The following is a 14,545-nucleotide window of genomic DNA, read 5'->3' on the forward strand; positions in this document are numbered from 1 at the left end:
ATAGATGAACACATAGCCTACAAAATAAAACAGTAGTTTGCCATTTCACAATCTGCCATAAAAATGGCACGATAGGAATATTTGTGAGGGGGAAAAAAAACAGCAAATAATAAACTCAAAGGTCACTGTCAGGCAGACAACAGGTGACAAGAAAGTGAAAAACTTGAGCTGCAGACTTGACCAGAGTTTAATTAAGTCTGCAGAGCTATTGTTGCAGAGCGCTAGAACCTGAGGCGTGTTAAAACTAATGATCTGGTGTGAATGTCTCCACTACAGGCAGAGATAAAAGACCGTGGGATGCTCTGACCTACTATGCACGCACACACGGTCCCTCATTGAGAGACATGTAAAACTCGGGGCTTCATTAACTGCCCCCACCTGCCAAACAACTGACTCATACGGCACCGGTGTCTCGCTAATAGCAGTTTGCCACCATTTATTTCCTTTGAGCAGCGGTGGGGTAACTGAAATGTACAACTGTTGAGAAAATGAGCAGGTGAAAGCTGAGGACTCCAACATGCAAATTGCCGGCGCCTTGTACCTGGTGACTCACCAAAGACGGATCACTCTGTTCCCGTGCATGCAGACCCCGCGCACTTTCACTCATACTCTCTTTATGACTACTCTGATCTCACCACAAAGACACAAAACCTCTCAGATCTGTAGCGTGCTCAGCTGAACCAAACGTATCCTCTACGGAAGGCAAATAAAGCTATCAAAGCCAGCTACTCATAACTAGTGACGGGGGAAACAAATAATATGATAATGAGATATAAATAATGTTATCATCAGCGTCAAATAAACAAGGCTGTGTGTGCAAATCTTGTCCTGAGGATGGTGCTGACAAACAGTTGTTGACATGGAAATGGTTTATCTTCATGGGAGCATGAGTTTTCTTGTGTGGAGCAAAGAATCCAGGACAGAAAGATCAGTCGTTCACAAAAAACTAAATCAATATTCATCCTCCAACTGTGAATATCCAGACTAAACTTCAAGGTGTGTTTCTGCAGTCGCTGTTGTTGCCTCAAACATGGGGGATGAGATGAGTTCTTGAGTGGCACTGAAGTACGAAGGTCCATTTCAGACCGTAAAAGAAAATTTAAATGAAAAGAAATAAAGTCAAATTCCCCTGTTGTACTTGCATGTCACAACTCTTAATGTCTGACCCAACTTACAGCTGGCTTACAAGGTAAATGTATTTGTATTTTTTTTTAAAGGTTTTGACTTCTTCCTGATGGTCTGGCCCCGCCCACCTCGTTGAGGGACAGGTGTCACCTGTTCAGAGCCTTTATAAGCCAGGTGATTCCAATATGGTGCTCTATCTCTCTCTCTCTCCCTCCCTCCTGCAAGGCCGGTGCCTTTTTTGGGCTCTCCATTTTGGTTTTGTTTGGGTTGTGATTATATTGAGTTGGCCTTGGTTCACGTTACATAATTTAGGTTACCACCCACCGTTTCATTGCACCCAACACCCACCTTTCACTGCCGACTTTACACCTCAGAGTTTGCTTCTGTTGAGTTATCGTTAATAAATAATTTGTTTACTTAAAGCGGCTGCTGTGTGGACCTCCCTTCAAACCATGTGCATTTTTAGCTCATGTTTTATTTTTTGACTTAATCTCTTTTTTGGTGGTTACAGGCTTCCATACTGAGAATGCATTTCCCTAAACACACCTCCAATCTGAACATTTAGTGCCAAACCTGACATATTATCTGCATGCATTTGTGAAAACAGAGCAAAACTTCTTTTTTATTTTAATTTATTTAATTTATTTTTGAACTGCTCATACCCAGCGACAAATGTTTGATGAGTTATTCACACCAGCTCAGATTGACACAGAGGCAGCCCTTTGATAAAAGTGAATGTACAGGCGAGAGTGGCCGCCTGCCGCCCTCCACCAATCGGAAGCGTCGCTGCGAGTCGAGGGGGCGGGCCCTGCGGGTGTGAGCACGTTTGACTGCGCACTGCGCTCAGACAACTTGATACAGAGTAACAGTAAATCAGACAGAGCAGCTCCTACAGCACCAGCAGTGAAATTGTAACCCTGTTGCAAGTATTTTTGGCCGCTGATAGGAACCGAGTGAGATCACTGCGGTCTCTTTTCTCGGATAGACTCAAGAGTTGTTCGCCAAGAGCAACGCAGGGACCCGTTTTCACTCCCATTTCTCGCTTATATCTCAATATTATATCACACTGGAAATGTCCGAAAACAAGCCGAATGATGAACCGAAGTTATCTACGACGGACAGGGTGGTGAAATGTAAGTGTATTTCTTTAATGGCACACTGAAACGACACGCAAGCCACAAGCTCTCTCTCCTCTCTGTCTCCTCTCTGAGCAGACCCTCAACACTTGAAAGGAAATTGACGGTCGCAGCTAACGTGTAGTCGAAAATGTTGTTTGCTGTGTGCTATGGAGGAAGAAGGGTGTTAGCCGAGCTATGACAACTAGGAAGTGAGGGGGGTAACTCCAGTTTTTGTAGAGCTTAGCAAGAATTTTTTTTTTCTCTCTCTCTCTCTCTCTTGAAATGTGTCACATTCAGCCTGTGAGGCGTGATACAGCCGCCTGTCTGTACATACACTGTTTTCATTAGCAGCCAGTCAGATGCATGCAGTTGATCCATACACACACACACACACACAGTGCACAGCTTTACACTGTGCATGCAGATATTGCACAACCAATTGCTTTCAACCCAAGGGCGATTTTCCCTCATTTTGCATGCATCACCTAGCATAGTTTTACCAAAGGCTGTATTTTTTTCCCCCTACCAACATTGCATAATACCCACTTGATGTCGCCTATGTTTTGTGATCTCACATTTTGGGGGGGGTTGTTCATTGCTCTTTGCCATATGGGCCGGCTCTTCCTGCCTTCTGTGTTTACAGGTCTGACATTCCACCTTTGCAGTCTACCATAAGAATGCAATAAAGATCATAATCGACTCGACCTACCCCTTGAACACTGAGTAGGAGCAATATAGCCTGCCTGGTTTCATGTATTCTGACATCTCATGCTGACTTGGTAGGCAGCACTCCACTCCAGTTGCAGGATTAAAGCCTTATTTCTGCTTTTGAATATCAGCACTTGAAGTCAAATTTCCTTCCACTGAAACCAAAGATGACAGATTGTGTTTATTTGTGCTGGCTGGTTTTTGGATCCAGCACTAGTTGCGACCATTATTCCTCCTCTCTCCCAGCTCCAGCACATCACAACAGGCATGTGCAGGGATCACAGTGTGCGCACGCACAGGAGGGAATTGTTGAGTAATTTACCAAGACTTAGCCGCTATAGGGTTCAGCCGGTAGGAATGATTCGATCATCGGCGATCATTAAACATGAAGATTGTGTTGAGAAAAGTAGGAAAGGGCAAGAGACCATGACTGTAATCATAACAGTATATTAAAGGCGAGCCGGAGCTCCAGCTCGCTAAGCTCCATCGCAAATATAGTTCCACTTCATTGCTTTTCTCAGGCTTAGCTTGTGACATTTGAAACGGGGCAAAAAAAAAAAAATGTTTCACAAAATCATAACGGCGACCATTTCTTTCCCGTACAGAGCTAACCAGTTGTGTTACATTTTGGCTGGGAAATGGGGTTGAGTGTTAAAAGAGAGTCACACCATGTCTTGGGTGCTTTTTGTAATGAATATTTCAAGAGATCATCCCCCTCCAGTCTCCACCAACTTGAAGGGTAATGAAAAATAGATATGACAAGTATGGGTTTTGAAGAGATTTAACAATATCACTGGGAGACTTGGCCCGCTGTGTTGTGCGGATCTGAAGCTACTTTTTCCTTTGTCACCACGCAGAGGAGATGCCATCGTATTACACATCTCCGTACTGGATTTTCAGAACCTCCCTCCTCTCTGCTTAGTGTTGCTCTTCTGTGGTCTTAATCAGGTTAAAATGTATTGATTAGTCATTACAGAGGCTGTCAGGGAATCTGAGAGCCCAGTTTCAAGGGCTCACTCTCGTGCCCGATGTTGAGATCAACAAAGTAATTTAACTCATTATTCATTCATCAAGTTTCCAGAAGTCAGTGTTTTGGTAATGCATCGGTATTATGACAACACAGACGCTGGCTGTGTACAAAGCACCTCTCCAAAATAACTGCAGGCTATAGGCGTGAAGTAATTTGTTTTCAGCTGCCTAGTTTGCCCCGCTACAAGGTGTCAGTCCAACTTATCATAAGTGCTTTTGCAATCCACCTGTTTTCCAAATGCATTATCATAATGCTCCCGAACGTCGCCACCACCGCATAGTAATTACTCATAAGAGTTTAATCGGCTGAGGCAGGAGAAGTTGCGTAATTTTCAGTGTTTTTTTTTTTTATCCCTCACAGAAAAATGAACAGAAATATAATGAGGATTATGTTGTGACTCAAGTGATAATCCTGATTATTTTGTCAGATTTTGTGGGCGTGATTTTTTTTTTTTTTCTTTTTTCGCTACAGTTATTAGCCATATGGCTACAGCCAACGCTTTCTTCATGATTGATTGTGCTGTCCGTTGATGTTTGGTGCATAAAATGGCAGAAAAAATAGTTTACAAAGTCAGAGTGCTTGCTTTGACATTTAGTTTAATGTCATAGAAGATTAGGTGTTAAGAACCTGAAACTTGTAGAAGATAAACAACTTCATTGACCTTTTTATTTTATTTTAATGCTTAAACAAACTAAACAATCTCTTCGTTTTCATGACTGAATAAACAAACTGACCTTAAAAGACAGCACAATACTGTTTTACTTATTTTACTGAGGACCTCATTTTCCTCTGAGAACAGCTTGTTTATTCAGTTATGGAAACAATAAATATTTCTGAGTTTGTATTTTTACCTCATTAATATTTTAAATATTAAAATTCTGAGTTTGAATTTCTTCTCCAAAACTTTATAGTGCCCCTTTAAACAATGGACAAATGGTTGCTGATTCAATTGATCATAAACTGTTTTTTATGCATAACTCATAAATCAACATGTTGAGTATCTACAGCCTCTACAGTATAATAAATAATATTGTATAATCATTGCCTATGAAGTGCTCCTACAACTGAATGTGCAACACAGTCTTGCTCTTCAGTCGTCTTCTGACTGATCGTTTGCACTGGAGCGACCCTCAGTTAGATATAAAATAAATAAAGGGTTAGTAATATGGTTGTCACGGTGCAATCATGACGCGCTCTGAAGTGCAACGAGCTCAGTAATGGTGTTTTTCCGTCGGCAGCGAAGAAGCAGGGCCTCCGAGCCCCCGATGTTGCGCAGGGCCCTTCTCTATAAGTGGGGATGGATAACATCTGACATTTGACTTTTGAGGAGAGGCCCCCATGCTCAGACATGCGTGGGTTGGAGAGATGGTGGTGGTGACAGCGGCGCAATGCCAGCCACTGATCCCAGCTGGATAGCCGAGTCATTTATAGAACAGAACATTAAGTAATGCCACATACTTGATCCTTGCCTTACATGTGGTCACCTACATACGGTCCTGCTCACAATCTGACATGTGTGCCATTTTCTTTCAAATTACCATTTGTCACCATTTTTTCTCGGGGTGGTGTTGTTGTCAGTGATATTTCGGCATTAGCATGCATAGAGCTTGTTATGAACTATATTTGCATGGGAATACGCTTCACTATGGGAGAGTTAAGTGATTTATAATAACTGCTGGGGCCGTTTGTGATTTTAATTCTGTACCACTCTGTTGTGTAGGAAATTCACGAAGTAGAAATTTCAGTAGAAATAGTCTGCCATGTGTTGGTGAAGTGAGAGGTGCACCAGTGTGACTAATCCTGGGCAAATCCGATTGTCAGTAACCACTTATTTAGTTTTCAGCTAGTTTTTGACTATAAACCCGGAGAGCCTTGAAGTGAATAATGTGTGACTTGTAGTGAATGTTATGTGTACCAGCTCTGCCAGTTGTTTGCTGCAGTGTGAAAGAATGCAGTGGAGGGTTAACCCTACTTTCTCACCTTTCATATTTTTAACTTCTTCTGCTCAACTGTCAATTTGAATCCAGAGCGCATAATAACAGACCTTTGCACACAATGTTTGTTCACCGGCTGTCCAAAATTCACGTATTTATTGCCCAGCTAACAAGTTACTGAACATTTAGTCACTCTTAGGTTAGTTTTTCCTCTAATTGAATTGATCTCTGTGAGAGTTGCATACGAATTTGATCTATTCATTGCGGATTCTGAGCAATTCTTGACTTTCTTTCTAGAAAGGGTGAGTGGAAAAGCGAGGCACTGAGTACAGCCTGTTTTTGTTTAGCTTGATAATGGCTCAGGTAATAAGGGTGATTATTTGGGTCACTTTTAATATTGCAATTATTATTCCACCATTGGGAACTCAATTGTTTCATTTTACTAGAACATAATACTGGAGTTGAAATGAAATTTTTGTTTTGTTGTTTTTGTTTGTTTTTTAAAAGAAAAATAAGTCAAGTGATTCAAGCTTCTGAAATGTGAATATTTTCTGGTTTCTTTGCTCCTCTGCGACAGTAAACTGAATTCCTTTGGGTTGTGGACAAAACAAGACATTTACAGACATGATCTTACCGAGTAATTGAGAAAGTAATCAATAGATTAATTGCCGATTAAAAATAACCATTAGTTGCCGCCATATTTGTTACTTATTACTATAATCTATTGCCAAAAAAAATCCTCCTTTCTAATAATAGTTGATTTGCTGCATTTCTTTTTACTTATGCGTTAGCACACTGAATATCGTGCAAAAATTAATAGCTAACATTCAGAGTAATTGAAAAAATATATAGTTGCAACACTTTTAAATACTAATACAGCTAATAAATCTTATAATGCCACCACATTGTGCAGGTAAACACAAAGTATTTAGGCCTCCTGCCAGCAGACAGAGCGGTGATTCAGAGTCTGATGGTAAGCTGGTTGACCTGTGAACAGGGAGTGCTTGATCTGCTGCACCTGAGCAAGCACTTACATGGCAACTGTGACTATCACACCCAATCAAGGAAAGACATATCATGATCACACCTATCGTAAATTATTTCATTCTGCATTTTCTTTCCCGACATTAGCCTCGTCACGAACAGTGAGCTTGCAACATGTCGCCTAAGCCTTTCTGAATAAGTTAGTCAGAGTAAGCCAGTCTCCCCAGTCTTCAGGGATGCCCCTTCCTAGTTTGCTGTCACGTCTTGGCATGTGAAGAAGTCTGTGTGCTGGCGGCCGGGGCGCCGGCCACCTCCTCCTCAGCATCTTTTGACAGCGGTCCACTCAAACAGCTCGACCTGGAAATGTCGCCTCAAGCAGAAACTAAGTGACAGGAAGATAAGGAAACAAGTGATCAAAGCTTGTCTTGTATCTGCTCGCCAAGTCTGCGGTGGTGTAAGATTCTTTTGGCAGTTTTTTGATAACAATGCATTGCATCACCGCATAGTAAGGAGAACCTGATCTACTTGTGTTGTGATGTGACACTCAGATACTCTGTCTGTGGTATTCTGAACCTGGGTAAGTGCACCTTTACCGCTCATTAGATTAAAGAGGAATTAGGCTCTGTTGTGGATTTAGGGCACAGCAAAGCGGCGGATTTGGACAGATTAAGCTCCATATAGGGGGATAAAGGCGGCTCTGCTCTGAGGTTGTAATCTGACTCCATGCATTAGCTGCTGCTCTTGCTAATTCATGTGAACAAATGGATGTAGGGTCTTGATAAAGCAATAGGAGGAGAAAAACTGTTTACCTACCTTGGCATTTTTAGATTGCTGCTAAGCCTGTGAGTACAGTTTGGGGATTTGCAAACCTTTGAACTCACACTGTTGATACATTCGTCCCAGTATGGTTTTGTCAGCAGCTGTTTTGTAGCTTATATGTTGATGGATGGTGTTTGACTGTGGCTTTGTACTATTGTGCCTCTCCATAAGGTGCCTTACATCCACCACATTTTCCTTTTCAACCACCAAAGTACCATTTTACAGATGACCAAACAGAAAAATGCCACTCTCGATTGCCTGTACCCACGGTGCACGTCCATGAGCCGTAGATCATAATGCTGCACTATTGTGTTTGGTGCAAAAAATCAGCCTCCGTATAAACAAACCCACAGCATTTCCCATTTCATAGCTGGCAGACACCAACACATGGCCCTTTTGTTAGCTACAGTGGCGAACAAAAGCCATTTGGAACAGAGACAGGAGTCGTGTGTCATCAGATCCCTCTCTGGAGCTGGTCGCAGCACTGTCACAAATCAATCAATACAGTGTCTACAACACATGTAACTACATATTGGGCGGCCAGTACAATGAGTGTGGGGGAGGAGAGGCTAACCCAGTGAACTGCCAGCAACTGGGTTGCTGGGTTATTAAAGAGGCCAGCAGAGTAGTAAATCTGTTTCTCACCTCAAGTCCAACTTAAAGAGCAGAGGACAGACAGGAAATGGGATTTTTAGGGGGTACACGGTCGTACACGTGTATGCATATTAGCTACAACATGGGTCACTTATAGTTAATTGAGAAAGCAGATTTTCTTGAGAATTCAGATATATTAAACCATCTGCCACGGGACTGTTGCCAAAATGCTCTTTAGCAATGAAAAGGGAGAGCAAATGCTTAGTCAAGGGCTGTGAATCAGTGGCTTAACAGACACTCAATTCAATTAACAACTCGGTGGATGATGATTTGATCCAGGAGCGATTTCCGTGTGTGCGTTTTTCTGCATAATTTGATTTTGCAAAGTACAGTCTGATTTGGTAAGTGTTCGCCAAATAAGACAACAAAGGTGTAGTAAAACAAGTGAGGCTGTCGTTCATCAAAACTCACACGGCACAACCCCATTTTAAACATTCTGCGGAAGAAATGTGTTTAAATAAGTTGACAGCAGTTTATTTGACAGTATGCACACACGGAAGACTTAAGCTGACTTTTCCCCTTACAACCGTGTCAAGCTGAAAAACTACTATAAACAAATCTAAAGGATTGATTTCTTTTGTACTGTATAAATAAAAATAAGCAATTCATTCACATTCACAATTCAAGACGCTGAACGTTCATGAGGACGTCATTACGTGACGTTACGTGTGCTGCAAAACCTGGTAACGATTTGTATTTATTGCTTTACCTTTTAGCTTTGGTGCTACACATTTTAGGGATGTGAAGCATTTGAAGAAACGGCACTAATAAAACGATAATATTATCACTAGTTGTGGTAGAAGTGACAGTTCCAATTTTCAACTTATTAATATTTGTCAGTGGTGGGAGTGTGTGTAGGAGTGTGCAGGGTGGGTAGCGAAAGCAAAGGAAAGTGGGCCGAGGGGTGCTGTGGATGAGCAAGTCGGTACGAGGTATGAAGTTATATTTCAGACTACCACTTCAGATCAGCATTAAACTGAAGCCTGAATTAAGGACATACAGTAAATCCATTCAAATGAATCTTTCAATAGGCCCTTAATGGTTTTTAGCTCCCAGCAGTGATGTTTCCAAGTGTCTGGTCAGCAGAGCTGGAGACGCTGTGCATGGATTTTTTAGCATTCTGGGTTTGAGATGATTTTTTTTATTAAACTGTCCTGTTTTCCTCAGGGATAGGAAAGTGTGGGGATCTCTTGTCTTGGTCTCTGCTCATCTGCAGTGTTTATTAATTCAATACAGTGTCAATAATGTTGATTATGGTGGCATGGTGACAGGATTACACTGGGCAGAGAGTATGTTTTTGCCCCCCCCCCCCCCCCCCCCCCAAACTGACTTAACTGCCACGTTATTATTTTTATGTTCAATAATTTAGTGACGTATATGTTTTACTGTACATTTATAATTCTCTTTTTTCATAAAATTGGTTAGTCATGTATTTATATTGGAAAAGTATAGCTCTATATTATACAATTCAGACATTAAACAAGGCAATTACTTAGATATTTAAATGGAAAACTGAGTTTACATGAGGTTAAACCACGCTAACGTTTGTGTATGTTTTAAAAATATTACATAAACAAATAAATATATGCAAAATAAATAAAGATATACATTTTAAATTAAAGTTTTAGATTTATTTAAACATTTTAACAATATTTATCGCAGGTGGTTGATGTGCTTTTCTCTGTTTTGGGCCCCCTAGTGACAGGGAGGCCCTAAAGCATGTGCCTAGAAAGCCTGTGTCTACATCCAGCCCAGGCTGCAACACACTCATTTTCTTTATTGATTATTTTCACAATTAATTTGTCATTATTTAGTTTAGAAAATGTCACAGTCTTCATATTGCTTCTTTTGTCCAATGTTTTTTTCTTATAGCAATATGAAATATACCCCGAGCTTTATCATTGGCAGAAGAATTGCAGTCTGTTTACATTTTGAATAGCCTGAATATTTATTTAACCCCAGCCCACAGGTATGCATACACACAGCCACCTCAAACCGCATGCCAAATGAGAAACCGTTTTAGCAACGCTGAATAATGTTTTGTGCCTCGGAATAAAAGATCTCCACAGTAGCGTTTTTTTAATCTGGGACAAACCTCGTCTGTTTGAACACACGCAGTATTTTGGCCCCGGTTTTGCTGCCACGCTCGTCTCCATTAGAGAGGCGGAGGAGGTTCGTTGTGGTGAAAACATACCTGTGTGCTAAATGGGAGACTTTGCCTTGGGTCGGGACAAGTCCCTGCATGCTGCTGTGTGACAGATGCAAACATAGACGCACACGACTGTGTTGTGCCAGGCGGTTGTTTGTATTTAAATATGGGTAAAATGAGTAAATCCATCTGCGGGCTGCCTGTAAATGCTAGATTAGTAAGCAGGGAGAAGTCACCGCAGGGGGAGGGATGTTGTAACTCTTGTTTTGGCTCATCGACTCGGTGCATGTATAGGAGGTAATGACACGGGGAGGGTGCGCAGTATCTCATGGTAAATGTCTAGTCGAGATTGCCTCTTCTCTGCTGCCGTGTGGGCATCGCTACTTGTTGACACCCACACACACACACACACGCGCGGAAGCTGATGCAAATGCGACGTGTTCCTATGAAGAACTGATGAATATGCAGATTCTTTTCATTCCCAGTACGTGGGCATGTGTGTCAGGTAGCATGCAAGGAATGAAGGCAATGCACAACCTGGAGGCTTTATCCAGCGTCCCGGCTTTGACAGATGAAGTCAAAACCGTAGGCGATGATGACATTAGATACGATGACCTCACCGTGGCTGTTTCATGTTGGCACACCCCAAACACGGACGGTGTTGGTTTACAGAATGACGCCAGAAAACAGATTTTACATCAAAACACCTGACACCTATTGGATCCTGGCATCACAGCTTGATTTTCTCATCTCAGTCAACGTTGTCCAATCATTACTGTAGATTTCCCCCAGCATGATTGATGAAGCATGTCACCTGTTCAAACAGAACAGGATTTCTCGTCTTCAGGTTGCAGCGCTGCATTCCACTGCGAATTCATTTTGGCGGTAGTTTGGTTTGGCCGATCACTGAAGCATGGGCGCGGAAAAGAGCCAACATGGCATCAGCGCTGTGCATTCAGACAGGTTGCCCCGTGGTTTCTGGCCAGTGAGGAAATGCATTTTCAGCACTGGTTGCCTTGGACTATGGCTGCACAATATAACGAAATTAGGGATGTTAATGAATAGCCATTAACCCTTTCTCTGCGTTAAGAATTGAACCTATAAAAATTCAAGTAAATCAAAATTAAATACAAAAAATACTAGCATGACAAAATGTATTTAAATAAAATGCCATTTAGTAGCTTCAATATGGGTTGGATTTTGTTGGGCCAGAAAATGAAAACAAAAATACAATAAAATGATTATTTTGTGTTAACTCTCTCTGTTCTTTTAACTCCTGATGTAGTCTGTATCTGATTTTGCATCGAATATAGATCAAGTCAGTGGTTAAAGGTTCAATATGTAAGAATTTTAGTTGAAAACATTCAAAAGTTAACCAGATATCTACTGAAAATAGCATGCTAACCAGCTAGCCCCCGTTAGCAGTGTAAACACCAACACTCTCCTTCTGCTCCGAGCCCCCAGTCCTGACCGCTAGCTGCACGGCTAACTGAGCTTACTTCCTAATGGCAGCTACAGTTAGCAGCAGCATGCAGTTACTCTGTTACATGCTGCCCCCTGTTGGTTTGGAGTATGAATTTGACAAGTGGCCAATTCTTACATATTGTACCTTTTTTTTTTTTTTTAATTAAAACGGTTACCTAATGAAAAAGCACCCAGCATAATTCATATTATTTCACACAATCTGTCAAAATAATCGTAATAAGATCTGTTTTAACCACATTGTGCAGCCCTGCCTCGGGCTATACACCAGGAGACCCTTGATGTAAAGTGTGTGTGGGACTGGAGGGTTCGCTCCACTCACTCCTCCCCGTCTATTTACCACTTCATCGTTTCAGCTGCGCCTGGAGAAATGAATCTACTGCTGGACAGATTTTATCAGACAAGTTGAGAGATCATGTTGTATACGCAGTTCCTTTTAATTAACGGGGCAGTCGATACTTTTAATCAAGTGTTATGGATGTAGTTTATTAAAGCCTTGAGTCACAGTGGGGGCAAGAATAAGAGCAAATGAGCCACTTCTTACTTTCTTTTTCATCTTGCTGTGCTGTGTAATGTGATTTGATATTTTCAGGGCTTACTGAAAATGTATTTCCACTCTGTTGTGCTTTTAACAGTTAGGATTTTTTAATTTTATTTCTCAGCTCCATTAAGCAAATGAACAAAAATTAGCTTAATTAAGAGAAGCCCTGTTTAGAGATGGGTAAATAAGCGCATGATATGCCACTTTGTTGTCCCTCTGTTCAGTCACTGTTTATCCTGCTGCGTTTAAAGGGGAGGGGTGGTCTTTTTCTTTCAGGTGTTGTTAGCTAGCTGGCCAAGGTACCCGGCGTGTGGACAAGAGAGAAACTCCAGCTATACAAATACAGCTGGAGGTGAGTCGAGGCCCCAAGGTTTATTTACACGTGTTAATTATAGACCACCTGGCTGAAAATGAACCCTCTTATTCCACGTGGTGCTGGGTGAATTTAGTGTCTGCTGCTTATCTACCATAGGAAAAAAAAAAAAAAATCTGTCATTGGATGTCAGGCTTGTTCTATAATTGACCTGACAGGATGTTGTTTTGTGTGACGAGACAAGACAGAGCCTCCTGATGTCGGCTGTCACCCTTCACACCAACATATTTATTAATATTTTTAGAAATCATTAAAACTTAATTTTGTACTAGCAAGTTTTTAAAAGCTTATGACTCGATCATGTCTTTTTCAAGTGATTTATTTTATTTTATTGTATTTTATTTTGTTTTGTTTTTTGTATTTGGCCCATGGCTAAAACTCACTAATGGATCTCTAAAAATGTGTCATGAGACAACCAGGCACACAGGGGCTGAGTTTGCCCCAGAGCTGATGATGGCAGGCCACTCAGTCACTCCCACCCACGTGGAGAGGAGAGGAAGGAGGACCGCTGTGCTGCCTGGCCCACTCACTCAAAACACACTCTGCAGAGGCTGACCAGAGTCGTGACTGAGGTGTGTGTGTGTTGGTGGAGAGGCAGGGGGTACGCTAGAGGTGGCGTGTATTTGTTACCATGCCCTTGCTGTTTTGTCTGTTGAATCAGGCCCCAGGGTTCAACTCAAAAAGGACCACCAGGATATGTTTCATTACTGGCTGTCGGCCCTTAGCAGTGAGTTTTCCCTGGGAATATTCTGCCAGTAATTGCAAGGTCAGTTTACCTTATTTAAAGTCGGATTTAATTTACACTCCAGTTTGTCAACAATAGACTGTAGCTTGCCAGCAACACAAGGGAGGAACAGACAGTCAGAGTCCTCGCTCGTCGTGCAAACTGATATCCCATCAGTCTGAGCGCACTATGTGCCTCTGTTAGCCAGATTGTGGAGAGGTTAGTGTGTCCCAGGGCTCCGATTGATTTTGTGCCTGTCCAAACAGCGCCGGGGAGCCATACATTACGATGACCAATCATTTGAGCTTTAATGCCGCCCCGCTCCCAATCGGACCATTAGGAGTGGAGGGAGGACTCCCGTTGTAGCTTTCTGCTGTCAAGTGGGCCTGCCGCTTATGAATGGTTGCATTTAGGGCCGCAACTAACAATTATTTTTATTGTTGATTAATCTGTCATTGTTGTTTGGCCTACAAAATGTAAGAAACGTCGATCAGTCTTTCCCAAAGCTAAAAGAGTAACTAAGCCCCAGTTCTGGCTAAACTGCCTGTATCCTGGAAATGTAAGAAATGCTAAGATATGCCTCCCGCAGCAGCACCACCACCATGTGCACACATAATACACACACACACCCCAACATACTATTGGCTAGCATGTTAGAAAGGTTTTTCTAGGTTATGTCCCGACTTCCAGTCAAAAATATCTGTTTTTTGCCGACACAAACAGGGCTGATTAATGTCCCACGGTCTCTTTTATAAAAATAACCATTTTTGTTCCCACAAACGGGGCCGGAGATGTTCCGACTGCCCGTCAAAAGTATCCGTTTTTTGTCTCCATAAACACAACTTGAAATTGAGGTCTCCTTAAAAATATCCAGTGGTGTCACACTTACAAATGCTGAAACTCA

General features: G+C 41.8%; 1 protein-coding gene across 4 annotated transcripts in view; it reads left to right on the forward strand.

Moving 5' to 3' along the window:
• The first annotated feature begins 1,982 nt into the window (after positions 1–1,982).
• The window catches only part of LOC311251723 (protein phosphatase 3 catalytic subunit alpha), a 64,953-nt gene continuing 52,390 nt past the window's right edge, over positions 1,983–14,545 (forward strand). For all 4 annotated transcript variants that reach the window (XM_084344338.1, XM_084344340.1, XM_084344339.1 and 1 more), the window contains exon 1: positions 1,983–2,258. In XM_084344338.1, coding sequence (XP_084200464.1) covers positions 2,198–2,258 — 61 coding nt within the window. In that variant the 5' untranslated portion in view covers positions 1,983–2,197. The remainder of the gene's footprint in view (positions 2,259–14,545) is intronic.

The sequence above is a fragment of the Pagrus pagrus genome, assembly GCF_965226575.1.
Source record: "Pagrus pagrus genome assembly, chromosome: 22".
In the NCBI taxonomy this organism is placed as follows: domain Eukaryota; kingdom Metazoa; phylum Chordata; class Actinopteri; order Spariformes; family Sparidae; genus Pagrus; species Pagrus pagrus.